At 63.7% G+C, this 22,136-nt stretch overlaps 1 protein-coding gene across 1 annotated transcript in view; it reads right to left on the bottom strand.

Annotated features, from left to right (window-relative positions):
• Window positions 1-22,136, bottom strand: part of STK10 (serine/threonine kinase 10) — a 48,919-nt gene that overhangs the window by 24,724 nt on the left and 2,059 nt on the right. The window contains exon 2 of the mRNA XM_055128238.1: window positions 6,043-6,207. Within this exon, the coding sequence (XP_054984213.1) occupies window positions 6,043-6,207 (165 nt within the window). The remainder of the gene's footprint in view (window positions 1-6,042; window positions 6,208-22,136) is intronic.

A 22,136-nucleotide genomic window follows, 5' to 3' on the forward strand; every position in this document is an offset into this window, starting at 1 on the left:
GCAGACCCTGACCACTGGACGGCCGTCCCGGCCCCGCACTAACTCCGAGTCGGGGCCATCGCGCCAGGCCCACCCCCGAGCCCGCGGCTTCTTCCCCGTGTCCTTCCGGCTCTCGAAAACAGTCGGTTCAACACAGGGGCTGAAGGAGCAGGGGGCCCCGGCCCACAGCTGGAGGTGCTGGGGGCCTCGGACACGTGGGTGACGTTCAGCCCAGACTGACGCTCAGCCCAGACGGGCAACGCTCAGGGCCACACAGGTGACGCTCAGCCCAGACGGGTGACACTCAGCCCAGACGGGTGACACTCAGGGCCACAGAGGGCTTTTCTCGGGGGAGGGGGGTCACACCCGGAGACGCTCAGGGGTTACTCCTGGCGGTGCCGGGGGGCCCTATGGGAAGCCGGGGATTGAATGCAGGTCGGCCGCGTGCAAGGACACGCTCCCCCCGCTGGACCACCGCACCAGCCCCACAGAGGGGCGTGAGCCGGGGTGCCGGTGCAGGGGGCCCGTATCCCCCTCCCGAGAAGCTGCCCGGCCCACTATGAGCTTATTTATTGCGTTTGGGCAGTCGGGGCGCTGGGGGGCACAGCCAGCAGTACCCAGGGCTCCTCCCGGCTGCTCCGGGCGCCCAGCAGTGCCGGGGATCCCATCCGGGTCAGCCGCAGGCCAGGCCGGCGCCTCAGGCCCCAGGTAGGGGTGGCACCCCCGGCAGTGCCCGGGTTACTCCAGGCTGTGCTCAGGCGGCCCTAGGGGATGTCGGGGGTCAAACCCAGGCGGGCCCCATGCGAGGCAAACACCCTTCCGGCTGAGCTGACCGCCAGGCCCACTGGGCGCCCCCTAAACACCAGGCACGTGTCTGTCTGTCTGTCTGTCTGTCTGTCTGTCTGGAGCAGCGCTGGTGTCCCCGCTGAGGAACCCTGGCTGCTGGCGCCCCGTGGCCGCCCTGCCCACACCCTGCTCTTTGACCCCGACAGCACTTCCTCTTTGCAAAGGGCCGGTTTCGGGCAAGGAGGAAAACTCTGGGAGGCCAGTCATGGCTCTCTCTCTCTCTCTCTCTCTCTCTCTCACACACACACACACACACTCACACTCTCACACTCATACACTCTCATACACACACTCACACACACACGCATATTCTTACACATACATTCTCACAACACACACACTCACACACTCTCATGCACACTCTTACACACACATTCTCACAACACACTCACACTCTCATACACACACTCTCACACACACTCACACTCTTACACACACATTCTCACAACACACATTCAGTCACAATCTCACACACACACCATCAGACTCACGTTCACTTTCACACTCACATTCTCGCACTCACATCCATTCTCACACCCGTATACACTCTATTACACTCGGTCACTCTCAGACACTCACACTCACACTCTCTTACACGCTCACACATTCCCACACTCACACTGTCCCACACTCATCCTCACACCCACACTCCTAGGCTCTCTCTCATACACACACACCCCACACTAGGCCACACACGCACGTCAGCGTTCATGTCCTGGCTGGCCACAGCCCCCTCATGGGCATCCCCCTCCTGTCCCTGCCTGGAGCCCTGCGGCCGAGTCCAGGCTCTGAGGGCGCCGTGTCAGGCAGTTCGCTCCGGGGCGCAGGTGGCGAGGAGCCCTCACGCCAGCCCTCCTGCCGCCTTGGCCACGGCTCCTCTCCTCTGCGGACAGAGCTGTGGGCGAAAACCACAGCTCCTGGGTTCTGCTGGGCGCGTGGGGAGGCATTAGGGAGCGGTGGGGCCTGCGGCTAACTGGAGAGCCCTCTCGCCCCTCCTCGCCCCGACTCCCGCGACATGCCACCCCATCTCCAGACTCTCCTAGAAAAGTGGGAGGGCCAGTCGTAGGCCTTCCTCTGACCAAACACCGCCGGCAAACCTCCACCAAGTCACATACCCAGCAAAAGGGGTCTCTGTCTACACCCTGACCTGAATGGGTCACACAAGCACTCCAGGGGCTGGGCTAAGGGTCCATGCACGGTTCTCAGTTGCAAGTGACCAGGCCGCAAAGGGTCACTCGCAACAGGAAGGCGGGTAGGCCTGGACGCATCCTGAGGCCCAGAGGTGCCCCCCGCAAAGCACCACAGGACCCTTGGGGGAAGCACGGATAGGCCACGAGTCCTCCTCAGGCGTGCGCGAGGGGAACTGTCCTGCCTCCCTCGGAGCCCGGCGCCTCCTGCCCTGCGACAGAAGATAGTCCACTTGTCACAAGTATCAGAGACCCCCGGGACCTGTCCCAGGGAAGTCTGAGTTTGCAGGTCACACGGGCCCAGCCCTGTCCCCTGGACAAAGGCTCAGAACCTAAGGGAGCGTGTTCATTTACTAATTTTTGGTTTGGGGACCACACCCGGCAGTGCTCAGGGCTGACTCCTGACCCTGTGCTCAGGGTTGGCTCCTGCCGGAACTCAGGGGGCCCTCTGGGGTGCCGGGGCTCAAACCCAGGCCGGCTGCGTGCCAGGCCAGCCCCCTCTTCACTGTACTATCACTCCACAGTGCTCCCTTGGGGGCGTGCTGACCTTAGGCTAAGTACTTCTAATTTTTTTTTTTTTTTGCTTTTTGGGTCACGCCCAGCAATGCACAGGGGTCATTCCTGGCTCATGCACTCAGGAATTACTCCTGGCGGTGCTCAGAGGACTATATAGGATGCTGGGATTTGAACCCGGGTCGGCCGCGTGCAAGGCAAACGCCCTCCCCGCTGTGCTATCTCTCCAGCCCCAGTACTTCTAATTTTTCCAATTGCTAAAAACAGGGGCTCTCGACTCTGCCGAGGTGACACCTCTCTGGTGAAATATGGAACCTGCAAAATAAAGGAACTTGAGCTGCTGAGCGAAGAGCCTCCTCCGGGGCAGGAAGGTAGGAGGGTGGACGGCAGATGAGAGGACGGTGGGTGTGGGCGGAGGCGGTGGACGGGGCGGCGCCTTTGCCGGACTCAAAGGCGGCTCTGTGAGGCCGGCTTGGCAGCCAGCAATGAGAAATCCTAAAAATCCGATGGGGGTTCCGCAGGGCTCGGCGGGGAGCCCCGGGACAAGGCTGAGCACGGGCCTCGCCGGGCCGCTCACGGCAGGCAGGAGAGGGAGAGAAGAGGAAGCGGCCGGCCCTCGACAATGCTGAATGGCCGAGTCCGGAGAAGAAATCGGATCCGCAAATAAAAAATAGAAGCCCAGGTGCTTCCCGCACTCGGGCAAAGACAGGGGCCAAGGGCCGCCAAGGAGGAGAGGAAACAGTGGGGAGCGGGCCGGGGAGAAGCCGGACGCCCCCTCCCGACCGCGGGCACGGGCGCGTGTCAGAAAACAGCTGGAGATGGGGCTGGAGCGACAGCACGGCAGGGAGGGCCTTGCACACAGCCAACCCGAGTTCGATCCCAGCATCCCTTGTGGCCCCCTGAGCACCACCAGGAGGAGTCATTCCTGAGTGCAGAGCCAGGGGTAACCCCTGAGCATCGCTGGGCGTGACCCAAAAAGCAAAAAATAAAACAATCGAGAAAAACATGCTCCGAGTGTTCCTGTTTGGGGGGCCCAGGAAGCAGCCCTGGCATGGAGAATTCTGGGGGTCTCGGGGTGCACCGGACACCCAGTTCGGGGGCTACTCCTGGCTCCCGGGCCGGGCTGGCCCAGGCAAGGAAAGGGTCCCGTCCTGAGCTCTCGCTCCCGCCCGAACACTCCCTGCTTGACCGAGTTTATCTCACTCCTGGTATTCTCTCTCTTTACTTTCTTGCTTTTGCTTTCTTGAACTTCATTCTCACCTTTCCCTGATAATCGTATACAAAATATTGGATTTCTTTCTTTCTTTCTTTCTTTTTGCCAAGAGGAAAGGTTTGGGTTATGCAGAGCCGCAGTGCTCCAAAGTCACACCCAATTCCGAGTTCCGAGGACCACTCCCGGCGGTGCCCGGGGGCCAGGTGGTGCCAGGACTCGCCCCACTTCTTAAGAGCAGCAGCCCCTGGCCAGAGGCAGCGCTCAGCCGGCAGGAGCCGTCCCTGGCACCGGGCCAGCAGCGAGCCCTCAGCAATGTGGGCACGGCCCAGAACACCAGGGTGGGGGGGAGGGAAGATGAAGAAACTTCCTTAAAAAAGCAACTTCGTGAATCAGAGCGGTGCCAGCATGGGGGCCGCCTGCCCGTGTCCGCCCGTCTCCACCCGCTCCCGTCTACCCATCTCCCAGGCCTGCTCGCCCCAAGGGGCCCGGACACTGCTGACTAGGGGCCGTGGGGGCCGGAGAGGCTGGAGCGGGCGTCCCTTCGGGGCTCCCCAGAGAGGAAGTCGGCCTGGACGGGCTGGCTCGCCACGTTAGAGGGAGGGGCCCCGGTTCTCATTTTTCTCGACTCGGGGCTTCCTGTGTCTCTGCAATGAAGCTCTCCTGGGCAGCTCCTAGCTCGGTCTTGTTTCATTTCAACAGCGGCGCTGGGAATCGAACCCAGGGCCTCACACATGCATAGCAAGTGCTCTGACCACTGGGCCAGTTTACTCAGCAAACAGCAGGCGGGAAACACATTTTGTCCCCATGGGTGGGAAGTATCAGAGTCTGTGCCTAAAAAAATAAATAAATAAACAACAGGGAGGACTCCTGCCTCACCTGCAGCCCACCCTGCTCATTCCCTTCTTCCTCTCTGTGGGCTGGTGGTTCACACCCGGCAACCCTCAGGGGTTACTCGCTCCCGGCTCTGCACTCAGGAGTTACTGTTCTCGGTACTCGGGGAGCCATACGGGGTGCTCAGGCCGGTCACGAGCAAGGCAAAGTGCTCTCCCCACGGGACTCTCTCTCCAGCCCCCAACCCTGGTTCAATCCCTGGCACTGCATCGGTGCCACCGACATCACCAGGAGTGACCCATGAGCACAAAGCCAGGAGTAAGCCCTGAGCACTGCTGGGTACCCCCCCCCAGCACCCCCCAAGCTCAGGCCTGCCAGCCCACAGGAAGCTCACCAGCATCTGATCAGTGGGAATATTTCTATTTTTATGGGTTTTTTTTTTTCTGGGGGTGTGGGGACAGGTCACACTCAGACCCAGCACTGCTCAAGGACTACTCCCGGCTCAGTGCTCGGGACTCACTCCTGAGGTGCTCGGGGGACCCTGCAGTGCGGGGATCCAATTCCAGCCACCACTGGAGACACATCTCCAGCCCACGGGGAAACTGCCCCCACCCGTACATCAGTACGACCGCCTTACTCCCCGCCGGGTTCCTGATTAGTAACGAACGATTCGTGCAATGCAGAAACTCAGTGGAGGGGCCCGCCGGCCCCCAGCACCAGGATCCGCGTGACAGCCAGCCCTGCCAGGCCTTTCCAGCGGACTCTGTAGGGCACGAGGCTCCCCTGGCAGTGCTCGGCCATGAAAGCTGAGTCTGGAGGCTGGGGGCAGAAACACAGCTGCTGTCGGAGGCTCCGTCTACACCGGGGGCCGAGCACTGAGACAGCAACAGGTGAGGTCTTGCTGCAGGCAGGCTCACCCCAGGAAAACGAGGCGCGGGACTGACATGGGGGGGGTGACACGAGGCGTGGGAGAGGGTCTTGGAGCTGTGGCTGCCTCGAAGCTTCTGAATACAAGGTCGTGAGGGGTGGAGCGATGGGACAGCGGGGAGGGCCCTTGACCTGCGGGCGGCTGCCCTGGGCTCGATCCCCGACATCCCCGCTGGCCCCCCGAGTCCTGCCCGGAGGCACCCCTGACTCGGGAGCGAGGAAGCCCTGCGCACCAGCGGGAGTGGCTCCAAAACAAAACGAAAGGAGGCAAAAATATAGAGTCGTGGATGAAGACAAAAAGGAAAAAAAAATAAAGTTCCTTCAGCAGTCTTTGAAGGAGCCCCCCGCTGCCAGCGTAGGTGGGGCCATGGGGCTGTGCCCCCACGAAGCAGAAAGCAGCTGGGCCCCACCTGACAGACGGAGAAACTGAGGCACGGGCCTGGGCAGTTAGGACCCAGAAAGAGCCACGCTGGGTTGGAGACCCGGAGACGCTCTCCCGAGCCTCAGGGCGTTCGGGGTAGGGGGGCGGGTTGGGGGGTCGCTCACCCACAGCTTGCTCTCGTGGTAGTAGGCCCCCAGCAGCTTCACGATGTAGGGGTGCTCGCACGTGGCCAGGATCTCGATCTCCACCATGTAGTCCTCCAGCTCCTCCTCGCTCTTCGTCTCGATGACCTTGGCGGCCGCCAGCGTGCCCGTCTCCTTGTTCTTAGCCTGCAAGGCAAGAGGGAGAGAGAGATTGCAGGGGCGCCAAGACGCAGGACTCACACACAGGGTGCCCTGAGCACTGTCAGGAGAGTCCGCTCTGTGCCCAGCAAGGTGTGGCCCTAAAATAAACAAGAGTTACCCAGAGGTCACACATGGGCCCTGGAAGCTGGTGCTGGGAGAAATCCAGGGGTGTGTGTGGGCGGGGAGGGGGGATGGACACAGTGGGGCAGCAAAGTGGAGGGAGCTGGAACCCCCATTGGGGACCCTCCCGGAGCCCCTCCTTCCGGCGGGAAACAAGCAAGGCCCAGGGAGTGGCGGAAACTCTCCCGGAGACAGCCCCAGGCCACGGAGAGACGGAAACGGCTGGACACGCGAGGTGTGGACGCTCCGTTAGAGCAGCAGCGGGGAGGGTGCGGGCCTTGCACAAGCCTGGCCCAGGCTCAACCCCCGGCACCCTGCTGAGTGCCCGGAGCCTTGCCAGGAGGGATCTCTGAGCACAGAGCCAGGAGTCAGCCCTGAGCACCACCAGCCGCAGCCCCAGGTCAAAAGCAAAAATAAAGCGTGAGTGTTGGGTCGGGGAGCCCCTGCCCGCCCGGCCTGGAACTGCCCTCCTGGGCTCTCCTCCCAGCGTCCAGCGCCCTCCTGCCCTGCGATCCCTCCCCCAGGCGGGCTGGAAGGGAACGGGCACCAACCCCCACACTCACCATCTGCCATCACGCCCCCAAGGGACCCCCCCGGCACAAAACTGCCAATAAGAGTGTCACTTCGGGGTGCCGAGGCAGGAGAGCTCACGCTGGTGGGAACAAGGTCCTGGGTTCGACCCCCAGCAACACACGCACCCATTCCCTGGGTACAGCCGGGTATAGCCGGGAGTGGCCCCTGGGTTCCCGAGCACTGCCTGGGAGGCCCAAGGGGACAATGAAAAAGCAGCGGGGCCAGAGCAGGAGTCCAGCGGGCAGACACTGGCCTTGCACGTGGCCAGCCGGGGTCCAGCCAGCACCCATAGGGCTCCCAAGGGACAGGCCGTGAGCAGGCTGGGTGTGGTCCCCACCCTCCCCTCAGGGCCAGACAGACGTGCAGGGGTGAGGAGCTTTCCTGGCACGAGCTCACCTGGGTTCCATCCCTGGCACCACAGGGAAGGGCTCCTGAGCACTGCAGGTGTGGCCCCAAACCAAATGTATTTGTTTATTTATTTTTGCTTCTTTGGGCCACACCCGGCGATGCTCGGGGGTTACTCCCAGCTCCGCACTCAGGAATCACTCCTGGCAGTGCACGGAGGGACCCTTTGGGATGCCATGGATCGAACCCGGGTCGGCCATGTGCAAGGCAAATGCCCTACCCACTGTACTATGGGTCCAGCCCCAAAGAAATTTTTTTTTTTTTTTTTTTGCATTTCAGCGATGCACAGGGGTCACTCCTGGCTCTGTACTCAGGAATTACTTCTGGCTGTACTCGGGAGACCATATGGGATGCTGGGGATCGAACCCAGGTCGGCCATGTGCAAGGCAAATGCCCTCCCTGCTGTACTATCGCTCCAGCCCCCTGAAATATTTTTTAAGGCAGCTCCCTGGTCTGTGTGAAAGCAAAGGCTCAGAGACGGAAGGTCTTTGTGTGGGGTCACACAGCAGCTAAGCAACAGGGCCAGGGGTGCGGGGGGGCCACCTCTACCCAGTGGCTCCCAGGCTAGGGGAGGGGGTAGTCTCTGCCTCAGGGGGTGTCCAGGGGCTGGCAGGGAACCCCCCACCCCCACCCCTCCAGCTCCGGGCAGGTGGGGAGGGCGTGGCCAGCGGGGCTGTGGGTGGCCCGGGCGGGCAGAGCAGAGAGAACAGAGCCGGTCTGTGGCCGCTGACCGCTGCCGTCCGTGTCCCGCGCGGGGCCTTGGGGAGCCCCCGGTCCTCCAGGCTGGCCGGCGGGCCCAGCGCCTCGGCCCACACCCTGGGGAGCAAACACAGTAGCCGCTTGTGCTCCGGGCGCGGACACCTCGGAGGGAACAAACCGGCCCTGTGCGGCGCGAGGCGGGGTCCCGCGGGAGGAGGGGTGGGCGCTCCTGGAAGGCCAGGCCCAGACTCAGCACCGGCCCCCTCCACGCCGGGCCGGGGACCCCTCCGCCCCGAGCCCCAACCCTGCAGCTCCGCTCCGAGGCCAGCACCGGGGCGGGCGGCTGGGCCAAGGCCAGGCCACTGCAGGCCTCCCTGGGCAGCGCCCTCCCCCTCCTCCCTGGGGCCCAGCCTGGCTGCACACAGGGTCACCCCGGGGGCTGGGGGCTGCAGTACCGCCCCCTTGCGAGCAGCTTCCCTCCCTGAGCAGGCCTCGGAGAGCGCGAAGGCGGCGGGCAGGACAAGGCGGGCAGGGCGCGCCCAGGACAGAGACCACAGCTGAGGCGCTGTGGACAGCGGGAGCCGGCCACTCCCGAGGGCCAGCTGCCCCCAGGCTGCTGCCCTGCCCGCCCCGCCCGCACCTCTGCTGTGGGCACCATGAAGGAACAGCAGTGCCCAGGTCCGGGGGTCCTGCAGGAGCAATGCCCCTCGCCCCCTGCCCGGGGCCACCTCCTCTCCCAAGTGACCTTCACGAAGGCCTCCTGGGGCCTGACAGGCTGACCCACCTGTCAGGGTCACAGGCTGAGAAAATGCCGGAGACTTTCTGCCCAAGAATCTCCTTCCGGGCCAGGGAGACGGGCAGAGGGCTGGGACACACGATCCAAAGGCAGAAGACCCCGCTCCACCCCTGGCAGGGCCTGGGTCTCCGAGTACCAAGCCTCAAAGAGCCCCCATGCACTGCCGGGTGTGCCCCCAAAACAAAAAAGAATCCCCCACACCAGTAAAAAAGCACACACAAGGGGCCGGAGCGATAGCACAGCGGGGAGGGCGTTTGCCTCGAACACGGCTGACCCGGGTTCGATCCCTGGCATCCCATAGGGTCCCCTGAGCACTGCCAGGGGTAATTTCTGAGTGCAGAGCCAGGAGGAACCCCTGTGCAATGCTAGGTGTGACCCAAAAAGAAAAAAAAAAGTCTAGGGCCCACAGCGATAGTGCAGCATGGAGGGGAACTGCCTGCACCCAGCTGACCTGGGTTCCATCCCTGGCATCCCACATGGTCCCTGAGCACTGTCGAGAGTGATTCCTGAGCACTGTCAAGAGTGATGCCTGAGCACAGAGCCAGGTGTCAGCCCAGAGCACCATGGCGTGGCCCAAAAGAAAAAAAAAAAAAAACACCCTGGAGAGGAGGTGCGGAGACAGCACCGGGGGGCCGCACTCGCCGTGCATGCAGCCACCCGGGCTTGACCCCAGCACCGCTCAGACCCCCGAGCATCCCCACAGCAGAATCGGGGTGAGCCTGAGATCCCCGAGTGCGGCCCCCCAACAATAAAAGGGCCAGCAAAGCAGCGGGAGAGAGCGTGTTCCCGCCCGCCTGGGACCGCAGAGAGCAGCTGAGTGGCCAAGGGCCGTGGGGTGCCGCAGGGGTCGAGCCACCTGCCGGGGGGCCAGAGGGGCACTGGAGGCCGGCACTGGGGTGGCAGCATCAGGCTCGGCCCCTCGCTCCCTCCCAGCAGCGCTGCCCCCCCAGGGCCCCCCCATCCCCAAAGACCCCTGCATCCCCATGTGGGGTCCCCTCAATGCCCTCGCCTCAGCCTGCTTAGGGCCGCACCCTCCCCGGTCCAGCACAGCAGAGCTGGGCACGAGAGGGGGGTGAGAGAGACGACAGAGAAGGGGGCACAGAGCTGGGGCTGTGTGGGCAGGATGACTAGATGGACGCGGGTGTGAACACAGGTGGGGGTCTGCATGCTCCACAGGGGAGCGCAGGACGGGCGGGGAGCAGACGGACAAGAGGAGGGCAGTGAGGGGATGGGTGTGAATGTGTATGGGCTGGAGAGGGAGAGCTGGGGGGTGGGGAGGTGACAGCTCCCTGTCAATGCGTGTGGGGAGGGCTGTGGAAGGACAGCAAAGCAGGCAAACAAACGTAGGCGGAAGCATGGGCGGTCAGGGACGGATACAGGGCAGGGGGGTGGGTGGATGGATGGACAGATGGACGGATGGATGGATGGATGGATGGATGGACGGACGAATGGATGGATGGATGGAAGACCAGGTGGGCCGGCTGATGGATGGGTGGACGGGTGAATGGATACATGGGTGGGTAAATGGATGGATGGCGGATCGGTGGGTGGGTGAATGGATGGATGGTGGATGGATGGGTGGGTAAGTGGATGAGTAGTTGGATGGGCGGCTAGATGAATGGACGGGTGAATAGAGGGTGGACGGATGGATGGACAGATGGTAGATGGGCCAGTGGGTGGTAAATCAATAAGTTGGGTGGGTGGATCAATAAGTTCAATCAATAAGAATGGCGGGTGGGTGGGTGGGTGGATGGTGGGTGGGTTGGTTAATGGAGGGAAGGAGGGAGGGAGAGAGGGAGGGATGGATGGGGGGGTGGACAGGGTGGATAAAAGACTGAGAAGTTGGGTGGATGGATAGATGAATGGATGGGTGGGGGGATGGGGGATGGGTGGGTGGAGGGGGGATGGGTGGGCCGGTGGGGCTGTGGGTGGAGGGAGGGATACAGGGACGGGTGAGCGATGGCTGGGTGGGTGGACAGGGTGGACAGGCCGGTGGACGAGGGCAAAGCTGCGGTGCCCCCCGCAGAGGGAAAGGCAGCAGGATGACCGGGGGGAGCCCACATGCCCCCCGGGCGGGTGCCGAGTCTGGGGTGGTCAGAGGAGCCGGTGCCCCTGCCTGGCCACGGCTGGGACACAGTTAACTCGGCCTGGCAGGAGCGGAGAAACCACTTCCTGATCAATAATCACGGGGCCAAGTTCCAGCTCCGCAAACAAACCGACCGGCCGGCCTGGCCGGTGACGCAGGGGGTGGCCGAGATTCTGGCGCACAGACTCCGAGGGCGGCGCCAAGGCTGCCCCCAACGCTCTCCGCGCGGGTGGGGAACTGGCCGGCCCTCCGGCCCGCCCGGGGCCAGCGCCGAGCCCCAGCGGGGCCAAGGGGACGGCCCCGGAGGCACCGCGGCAGGCCCTGGCCGAAAACCCGGGCAACCTGTCGGGCTTGGCTGAGGCCGTGGGAGCTGGTTTCAGCGCCGCGGTGCCAGGGGGAACCCGAGCACGCCGATCCCTCCCACGGGGACACGGCCAGCCACTGAGTCACCGGGCGGGAGAGCTGGACTCATGCCCTGCACGCCCGACCTCGCTGTGTCCCCGTGATCTCGGGGGACAGTGGCCCCAGGAAGTACGGTGGCCCCGGGACCCACCCTCCCCCCTCCCTGCAGCACGCTGTCATCCAGAGAGTGACTCGCGGGGCCGACCCGGGCTTCCAGCATCCCCTAGGGTCCCCCACGCACCGCCAGGAGTGGCTCCCGAGGGCAGAGCCAGGAGCAACCCCTGAGCATCGCAGGTGCAGCCCCCACATGCAAAAAGAACCTTCAAACGGTGAATGAGCCAAGAGGAAGCTCCACCCGCCAGAGCTGGCTGCCCTCGGGGGCTGCTGCCCTGCTCTCAAGGACCTGCAGCCGCTGGCCAGCCCGGGGCACTCCCCTGCCCGCTCTCCTCCCTCGTCCAGGCAGCCCACGCAAACTCCCGCCCGGGGGACGGAACGGAGGGGGGCGCTGGGGTAAGCACGCCGTGATACGTGGTGTTGGAACAGGGTGAGGCCAGGGAGGGCCTTGGGGGGAGGGGGTCTCACAAGTGTCTGCATTTATTGGGGGGGTGGGGCGGGCATTCCCAGCTGTGTTTGGGGCTTACTCCCAGTGCTCAGGGGACGGCGTGGTGCCTGGGACAGAAGCCGGGACCCTCAGCCCTTCCCTGGTCTCGCAGGTGCCAGGCAAGTGCTGAGCCGCTTCCCCAGGGTCCACGGAATGGGGGCTGGAGCGATAGCACAGCGGGGAGGGCGTCTGCCTGGCACGCAGCCGACCCGGGTTCGAGTCCCAGCATCCCATATGGTCCCCTGAGCACCGCCAGGAGTAATTCCTGAGTGTAGAACCAGGAGTAACCCCTGAGCATCGCCGGGTGTGACCCAAAAAGGAAAAAAAAAAAAAAAAAACCAGGGTCCAGGGAAGGAGCTGCGTGGGGGGCAGTGCCCCGGGTGGGGGTCTCATGGGGGGCGGGGGGCTTAGGAAGGAGGAAGCCGGGAAGCACCCGGGGGCTGAGAGGATGCTGTGCGCGCGGGGCCCTGCACCTCGCTGGGAGCAGCCCCGGGAACCGCCAGGGGTGGCCCCAGCCCCCAGACAAAATGGACAGGAGCACAGTGGAGGGTCCTCGAGAGGCCCAGAGGGGGCCCCAGGGCGGGGTCTTTGCCCCAGCCCCTCCGGCAGTGCCAGGACAGCCCTGGGGCCACAGAGACTGCAGGGCTCGCCCGGCCCAGAGCACTGCCGGGTGTGGCCCTCACCACAAACAAAAACAACTGCTTCTGGGGGCTGCAGCTGAGCCTGACCCCTGCCCGCCAGGAGGGAGCACAGAGCTGGGAGTGAGCTGAGCTCCGGCACCGCTGGGTGGGGCCCCAAGAGCCAAAACAAAAAACATTGTTTTAAAAACTGAACCCTGAAAGGAACTTAGAAAGCCCCGAGCAGGAAGCAGCCCGGAGGGACACGCTGGAGGCGGCGGCGCCTGCTGGGGCCAGAGCCGGGCCTGGGCCCAGCCCAGACACTGGCCCGGCTTTCCAGGAAGGCCGTCCGGCCCTCTGCAGCCCTTCCAGGGATGCACCAGCCACCGGCCTCTCCCCCCAGCCACCGTCATTCCTGCCGCGTCCTCACCCTTGCGTCTGGGGCAGGGCAGGGGCTCGCCTCAACCCTGGGTTGCCTCTGCCAGTGGGCACGGCCGGGCCCTGAGCAGCTCCCCAGCCCGGACCCTGAGGCTCCCCCCACCCCGCCCTTCACCGCACACGCCTGGCTCTGCTCGCCACAGGGCCACACGCGGTCATCAGGCTCATGGCAGGGTGCAGGGGGGGGGCGGTGCACACATCTCGGTAGTGGTGCTGGCATGGGGCGTGTACACACACATGCACATGCACACACATGAGCACGCACATACATGCACACATAAGCACACATACACAGGTGTGTGCACACATACACAGATGTGTGCACACATGCACACTTGTGCATGCACACAATGCACATGCACACACATGAGCACGCACATACATGCACACATAAGCACACATACACAGGCGTGTGCACATATACACAGGTACGTGCACATATGCACACGTGTGCACGCACACAATGCACATGCACACACGTGTACACATGCACACACATGCACACGCATACACATGCACACACACACACGCAGCAGCGGCAGGGCAGGAGCCCTCTGCAGTGCTGGGGAATCCCAGGAAGTCAGGGGCCAGGCTCACGCGTCAGCACTGGCTCAAACCTGTGACCTTCCACCCACAGGCACATGCGTCTACACCCAGTCATGCATGCGTCAGCGCCAGGGCCTGCCCCTGTGATCCTGGGTGCCAGAGAGCACCGGCCACGAGTGACTCCCGAGCACAGTGAGTCCCGAGGAAGCCCAAGCACTGCTGGGTGGGGCCCCCAAGCCGACAACAGCAGCCACGACGCCCCCAGTCACATTCAGCCACGGCCCAATCGTGTACTGTCAGCACCGGGCCTCGAACCCGTGACCTGACGCTTACAGGCACACACAGCGATGCCGGAATCACGTCCTTTTCCCATGAGTCCAGAGGACAGGAGGCTTTGGGCTGACCCTAAGGCCCCCAGGGGCCCCTCAAGCACGAGGAAGTAGAACGGGGGGGTGGGGTGGGGGCGCCCCAGTCCTGCAGCCAGAACGTCCCAGGGAGAGGCCAGAGTGGGGAGGGAGGCAGGGGCTGGGCTCACTCGCCCCCCCACAGGCACGCCTGGGTCACCCACTCACACTCTGGGGACACTCAGGGGCTCCCACTCCCCCCAGAACTCCGGAAGGAGTGAATGGGAACAGAGCCACAGCTGGGGGCCACCTGAGGAGGGGCCTCAGGGGCTGGGGTTAAGGAGCTCACTTGCCTTTGGCACTGCAGAGGGTTCCCCAAGCCCAAGCAGGACTGACCCCTGAGCACAGAGCCAGGAGTAAGCCCCAAGAACAGCCAGGTTTGGCCCAGAAAACAAAACAGAAGAAGGAGGTGGAAGAAGTAGAAGAGGAGGTAGGGGGTAGAGGAGCAGGGGCCCTCAGGAGAGAGAGAGAGCTGGCTGGTCTGGCATGTGCAAAGGTCCTGGGGCAGGAAGGGCCGCTGGGCGTGGGGCATGCATGACAGAGGCTGGCAGGAGGGAGCCCTTCTGCTCAGCAGCAGACTGACAGCCTATTAATGAGAAAAAGTTGGCCTCTGGGGAATGAAGTAAGAAATGGGTGGGAAAGGGGAAAGCAGAGAGAAAAGGGAAGAGAGAGAGGGCGCCAAGGGGGTGGGAGCGAGTGGGGCACAGGGGCCCTGCACACACCCAGCGTCTCTGCCCGCGGGGCCCGCCCCTTCCTCTGGCCCCGGCACCACTTCCTCTGTGCGAGAGGCCACCTCCGGGGCCAGGGGCCACCCAGGGGCACAGGCTCAGCTGGGCGGGCACGCCCAGACACTCGGCCTGGCAGCCACCCAGTGACCCCGGCCCCTCCCCCAGCCCCGAGGGAGCCCCGAGGGACAGAAAATCTGGGAATGAGCCGGGACTCCCCCCCACCCCACCCCTCCACCGCTCACAGAGCGGCAGCAAAAGGGGGAGGGTGTTTGCCTCACTGGCCAGTAACATCCCACAGGGACCTCGAGCACGGCCGGGAGTCGGCCCTGAGCATCGCAGGATGATGCATCAAACCTGAGACAGCGGCCTGGGGTCAGCGACCCGGGCAGGTCCAAAATCCACGCAGGATTCCAGAGACTCGGCCGGCTGACAGGGCGGGGGAAGTCTCTTTCTTCCCGCACCCGGGACACCTTGGATCCGCCGTGTAAACTGACGCACGCTATTTAAAATTCCTCTCTCCCGGGCACGGGCTCAAAGGGCAGTGCCAGCACTTAGCCCGCCTGCGAGAGGCCCAGTTTGATCCCCAGCACCGCCGGATAAGGCCCCAAACAAAACAAAACTAAAACCATCAAGGAGCGTTCACATCTGTGACGTGCACAAGGCCCTGCGTTCTCTCCCCGGCACGGCCGCCCCGGCCTGAGCACTGCGGAACGGGTGTCCCCCCTCCCCCATTCATCTGGCCCGTTCCTCTTTTCCATTTTCCCAGTTTGGGCTTTGGTGACACCTGGCAGTGCACAGGAGCTCCTTAGGGCTCCGTGACAGGGCTCATGCCGACAGTGCTCTCAGGAGAGCTCGTGGAGGTGGGCGTGGAACCTGCGGCTCCCCCATGCAAAGCCTGAGCCCCAGATATTTGGGTGGTTTGGGGGATTTTGGGGTGTTTTTGTTCGTCTGGTTTTAGGTTTGGGGGGGGCCACACCTGGCCGGCTCGGGGGAGAGTGCAGGGGTGGAATCTGGGCTGGCCGCATGCTGGGCAAGAGCCCTACCCACTGCACTACCCCCCCGCCCAGCTGCAGCCCTCGGGTCCACCTGCCCAGCCCCCTCGCCCTGGGGCTGCCAGGACAGTCCCCACGGCACGTGGGCCAGGCCTGGGGCTTCTCCAGCCCGAGGTTCTGCTCCGAGGCTCGTGTCCAGGCTGTTACGTGGCTTCGCCTGGTTCCCACCCGCCGGCTGACGCAGCACGCACGGGTCAGGCGGGGCCACTCCAGGCCTCTGCGCTGACCTAGGCTCCCTGCTGTCCCCTCGAGCTCTGCCCGCCCGGCTGGGGGCTCCCCCAGGCGCCAGCACCCCCAGAGCCATGCTGGGGTTCGAACCCAAGCACACGGAGATTAAGCGGCCACGGCCAGGGGCCAGCCGGCGGGAAAGCAGAGGCACCGCGTGGACAGCCCCCCACGGCCAAGGACGGCCGCGCCAGAGGTCACGGCGCCAAAGCACGTGGGCCCACATCTGGGCTGCCTGCCTTGGCCCCACTAGGGCCGAGAGGACAGCCCCCCGCCCGGCCTTCCCCCCTGAGCTGTGGCCCCCAGCCCACACCCCTGCACGCAGACAAGAGCCCCCCCGGAGCGGAGGCCCAGGCCTGACCCCGCCCGACCGCCCTGCACCGCAGCGGGGCCAGGCACTGAGCAGCCCCCACCCCCAGGTGGCCAGGGGACCCCGGGGGAGGCGGGATCTGGGAAGCCCCGAGTCTCCTATACACCCTGCCCTGCCCCGTCCACTCTGGGGGCAGCCAGGCAGAACCCTCGGGGCGACACGTGCCCCGCCGGCTCAGGGAGCACCCCACAAAACTCAGCCCTGCTCCCCTCCCCTAGCACTCCCGCTCAGAGTCCAGCGGGTGGTTTAAAAATACCGGCCGAGCGGAAGCAAGGTTACTGGCCGGGGCAGCTCTCCTTCCGGGGGGCCCCAGGGAGGGGGGGAGGGGGGCCTGGGCAGCCCCCAGAGGAAGCGGAAACTCAGGCTTTCCGAGTCTCAGGGGCTGGGGAGGCGGAGGAGTGGGGGCGGGGAGGGGGCAGCCGGGATAGGACTCAGGCCTGGCCCTGGGCAAGAGCAAGGGTCCTGGGGTGGGGGGGCTTGGGGGGGCTCTAGTCTGGGTTTCTTTAGGGGGGGCGGGGCCACACCGGGGAGGGGGTGGGGGGCGCTCGGAGGGTTTCCCGGCTCGGCGCCAGAGGTCACTCCCGGGACCCTCCGTCTCTAGCGGACACACGGTGAGCTGGGGTGCCGGCACCTCGTCCCGGGGCCCTCGGACACAGCTTCCGGCCGCCTGAGTCACGCTCAGAGCCTGGCGCTGCCGAGGCCCCTCTGCTTCCTGCAGCCTGAGGCGCTGGGCCTCCCGCCGGCCCCTGGCAACCACCCAGCTCTTCATCCCACTTGAAAAGTCACTGCACAGGGCCGGAGCGACAGCACAGCAGGGACGGTGTTGGCCTTGCACGCAGCCGACCCGGGTTCAATCCCCGGCATCCCATAGGGTCCCCCGAGCACCGTCAGGAGTGATTCCTGAGTGCAGAGCCAGGAGCAACCCCTGAGCATCGCCGGGTGTGACCCAAAAATAAAAAAAAATAAAACCACAGGCAACACCCTAATACTGCACACCAAACAGGGCCAGAGGCACAGTCCAGGGCTCAAGGCCCTGCCCTGCTCGCAGCTGACCCCAGGTCAGTCCCTGGCACCCAGGGGACCCCCAGACACCACCGGGGTGATCCCTGAGCCCGGAGGAAACCCTGAGCCGCACCAGTAGTGAGTGTGGCCTAAAAATAAAAAGCGAAAAAGAAACTTTTGATTCTTTGAATGCCGCGGACACGGCAGGGACGCGGCGGACAAACGGCCCATTCATGCTGTCCGGAGGGCGCTGCGGAGGGGGCGCCGCCTCGCGTGGCCGACCTGAGTCCGTCCTGGCACCAGGCAGCGTCCTCCGAGCACTCGCAGGGTCCGGTGACCCCCGAGCACAGGCGGGTGTGGCCCAAAAACACAAAGAAGGAAAACCCCCCCTGGGAGCCATGGAAGAGCGAAGAGCGAGGGACAGAGGCAAACGGGCATCCTGGCCCCTGCCCTCACCGCCCCCCCGCCCAGGCTCCCGTGACCTGTGACCTCTGCCCTCACCGCCCTCCCCTGGGGCAGGCTCCCGTGCTCACCCTCCTCCTCTCGCAGGGCCGAAATCTCCTCAACTGGCCTTTTTTGTTTGTTTTTGGGCACCTCTGGGCAGGCTCCCGGCTCGGGAAGAATGTGGACTGCCGAGAGGGACAGAGCCCTGGGCCCTGTGAGGCACCTGCCCTCCCGCTGACCCGCAGCCCGGTGCCCGCGGGTGGCTCCTGCTGGCTGCTGGGCTGGCTCAGGACGGAGACCCGCACGCCAGCCCCCTCTCCCGGCCCTGCTGCCTGCTGCTCATCCGAAGCCTGTGCCAAACCGGGTCACCGGCGTCACAGGTCCTACCACAGTGAACACACACACATGCATACATGCACACACAGACACACATGTGCGCACACGCACAAGCACACATGCACAGACATGCACACGCACACAGACACATGCACACACGCACACACATGCACACAGACACACACTCACAGACGTACACATGCACATGCACACACACAGACACACACACTCACAGACACACAAACAGACACACACATGCACATGCATGCACACACACACACACACACACACACACCTGTGATCCAGTGAAGCACATACTCCAGGTGGTGCTTGTGCATTTGAACCCTTAGTCCCATCTTTCTCTTCAGTCTGTTGTTTTGCTGGGAGAGGGTGGGGGTCTCCCAGGCAGTGTTCAGGGGACCCAGTTGACATACAAACCTTCAGGGTGTCCATGCAAAGGCCCACAGAAAGTAGTATCAGGAAACACCAGGGTCACACCCACCGGTTTTAGGGGGCCCCTTCAGGCCTCGGGGAGTGAGCTGGGGGTCCCGATGCTCACCAGAGCCACGGGACAGCAGGGCAGGCATTTGGCTGGCACGGGGCCAGTCTGGATCTGATCCCAGATACCACATAGGGACCCCTGGACCCCACCGGGAGGCCGGGAATGACCACTAAGTGCAGAGCCAGGAGTTAGCCCTGAGCACCGGGGCTGAGGCCCCAAATAAAACAAACACACGGCACAGTGGCCCGAGAGGGAGAAGCCGCTCACCAACTCACACTTGCCCAGTGAGCAAATGCACATAAATGCAATCAAAAGCAAAACGTCCAATAAGGATCAGGACCAAGGACCAGAGAAACGGAAGACTGAGTTTTAAGGTCTTCGCCTGGCACAGAGTTGACCCTATTTCTATCCTTGGCATCACATAAATCCCCACCCAGCACCACCAGGAATGGTCCCTGGGCACAGCTGGGCTTTTGCATCACACACACACACACACACACACACACACACACACACACACACACACACACACACACACACACACACACACACACACACACACACACACACACACACACACACACACACACAGTAATTGGGGCCAGAGAGACAATACAGCAGGCAGGGCACTTGCCTTGCATGTGGCTGACCCGTCCCCCCAGCCCTGCCAGGAGTAACCCCTGAGAACCACAGGTATGGCCAAAATAAACAAATAAAAAGACCAGTAATATCAAGAGGGCAGAGCTGGGCAGGAGGGCCCCAGGGCACTCACAGAGGGTGTCTGATCCCAGACCCACTCCGCATGTCACCCAGCAGCTCTGCTGAGTTCCCCCGGGCCACCGGTAAATGCTCCCTCTCGGCACACCACAGCCTATCAGGGTATCGCCATGGCAACGCAAAACCAAGGCAAAACCAAGGTGGGTGGGGGAAAGAGGAACTGCATCACCGCTTCCAACCACGAATAAGAATTCCACCACACGTGAGGCTGTAACCCAAACATGAAAGCTTATAACTACCTCACGGTGATTCAATAAAATTTAAAAAATTTAAAAAAAAAATCCACCATAACCCTGGTCGAGTCTGCAAGGAAATAGAGCAGGGCTGGGCAGCACGGCGGGGAGGGCGCTGGCCTGGCTCGAGGCTGACCCGGGCGCAACCCCCAGCACCCCACAGGGTCCAGAGCTCCGCCAGGAGTGACCCCTGAGTGCAGAGCAAGGGGGTGGCTCCCAAAAACCCAACAGCCAGGAAGAGATTTCGGCTGATATCCTTTCGCATATGTGTGTTCACTAGGGGGCCACCTCCAGTGGTGTCAGGGAGACTGTCGGGGCGGGGCTCGGACCCAGGCGCCCCACACCCAAAGCCTGCAGCTCGCTCCACTGGGGCGTCTCCAGCCCAATCGGTAGGAGCCGTTTTGGGGACTTCAAGTTTTTTTTTCTTTTTGGGTCACACCCAGTGATGCTCAGGGGCTACTCCTGGCTCTGCACTCAGGAATCACTCCTGGCGGTGCTCAGGGGACCATATGGGATGCTGGGAATCGAACCCGGGTCAGCCACGTGCAAGGCAAGCGCCCTCCCCGCTGTGCTATTGCTCCAGCCCAGGACCTCCAAGTGTCAAAGCCATAAGCTGTCTGGGGTCAGAGGGATAGCGCAGCGGGGACGGCCCTTGCCTTGTACAAGGCTGACCCAGGTTTAATCGCCAGCACCCCGCAGGGGCCCCCAAGCCCGCCCGGAGCCAATCCTAAACACAGAGCCAGGAGCAACCCCCTGGCCTCACCAGGTGTGGCCACCAGGAACCAAAACTAAATCAATACACTCACAAAGTGTCAGGAAAGGTGCAAGACCACGAAAGACCCAAAGCGGCGCCATTTTCAAGAAATGGGAGGGGACAAGGCGCCCGAGCCCGCCACCCGACCTCTTTCTTCATTTCTGCACCCTTCCCGCCGCAACACGTGACCGCCTCGGGGACCCGCTTCTGGGCAGCCAGCACCACCCCACACTTCCTCCCCTGCCACCTCGGGCCTCCGAGTCGAGAGGCTTCTGGGGTGAGAACTGAAACCGCCCCTGGCGTGAGTGAGGGGCCCGGGGATGGTTCCGTGAGGCCCGTTTGCAGGCCCGGAGGCCGAGAGGAAGCGACTCAGCCAGCCTCCTCGCTCACCCCTGGGGGAGGCAGGGCATAGGGGTGCGGAGTGCCCTCCTCTGAGCCCCTGCGGAACCCAGCAGGATGCCTGTGGATGACGGGCTCTCCCCTCCCCTGCGCCCACAAACCGGGCCCTGGAGCCGAGGGGGGGCTGCCTATCGCTCAGCAGAGAGTGCTCAGTGCTCAGTGCTCCCCGGCTGGAGCCCCGGGTTCCACCCCCGGCACCGCACGGTCCGAGGAGCACAGCGCCAGGAAGGGTCCCCAGCAGCGAAAGAAGAAAGGACTGTCTGCACAGAGGCCCCTCGGAGCAGGACATCTCTCTGACTCACGTTGATCTCTCTTGGCCCCTTTGATCCTGGGCTCCGCCCGGCAGTGCTCAGGGTGTCCGCCTGGCCTCTGTGCTCAGAGATCACTCCCGGAGAGGCCCGGGGGACCACACGGGGTACCGGGGGCGGAACCCCAGTCAACCATGTGCCCAGCAAAATTTCCGGGGCCAAAGTCCTGCATTTCAGTTTGAGAGAGTAGGAACCACGGGCAGCCAGGACGCACCGGGAGAAGGCTGGCGCGGGGTGGGGGGGTCGGGGCCATCCCTAACAGAAGCACCACCAACACGAGTCCCGAAGCATCCCGCCGCACCCCCGGACGGAGTGAGGACAGGGGCACGCCGAGAGACCCCGAGAGCACCAGGCAGGAGAGGGCCCTGGGGAGCACGGGCGCCAGAGAGCAAGGTGCCCCGGCCTCTTTGCACGGCAGAGCTCCTGACAGAGAGGAGGTGGCCCGGGGTGGGGGGGCCCAGACCACAGGGACCCGCCCAAGTGCTGGCTCAGCTGGGGCGTGGCGGGGAAGAGATGAGATGGGAAGAGGCAGCCCGGAAGGGGCCCGCCGTCTCCACACTGTCCCTAGGCAGGGTGAGGGCGCAAGGGCTGAGCCCACGGGGTGCTCGCTCCAGACCCCGCTGACCCCAGGCACTGCTGAATCCTCTCCTCCCCCCGCCCCCCACGGCAGGCATCACCAGGAGCAACCCGGGAGCACTGATCGGGGAGTAGATTCTGAGTACCACCCGGTGTGGCCCCAAACAAGCAAACACACAAAATCCAGTCGCCTGGTGGGCTTAGCAAGACCGGGGGCTCGTGTCAAAATGCAGACTCTCAGAAAGAGAGGGGGAGAGAGAGAGAGAGAGAGAGAGAGAGAGAGAGAGAGAGAGAGAGAGAGAGAGAGAGAGAGGGAGAGAGGGAGAGAGGGAGAGAGGGGGGGAGGGAGAGAGAGAGAGAGAGAGAACGGGAAAGAGGGAGACAGAAGTGTCAGTCATAGAGGCGGGTGGGGGTGGGGGGTGATGGGAGGGAACTTGGGGACACAGGTGCTGGGACATGTGCCCTGGCGGAGGGACGGGTGCTGGGACACTGTAGGACTGAAACCTAATCACGAACAGCTT

This window comes from Sorex araneus, chromosome 2, assembly GCF_027595985.1.
Source record: "Sorex araneus isolate mSorAra2 chromosome 2, mSorAra2.pri, whole genome shotgun sequence".
Taxonomy (NCBI): domain Eukaryota; kingdom Metazoa; phylum Chordata; class Mammalia; order Eulipotyphla; family Soricidae; genus Sorex; species Sorex araneus.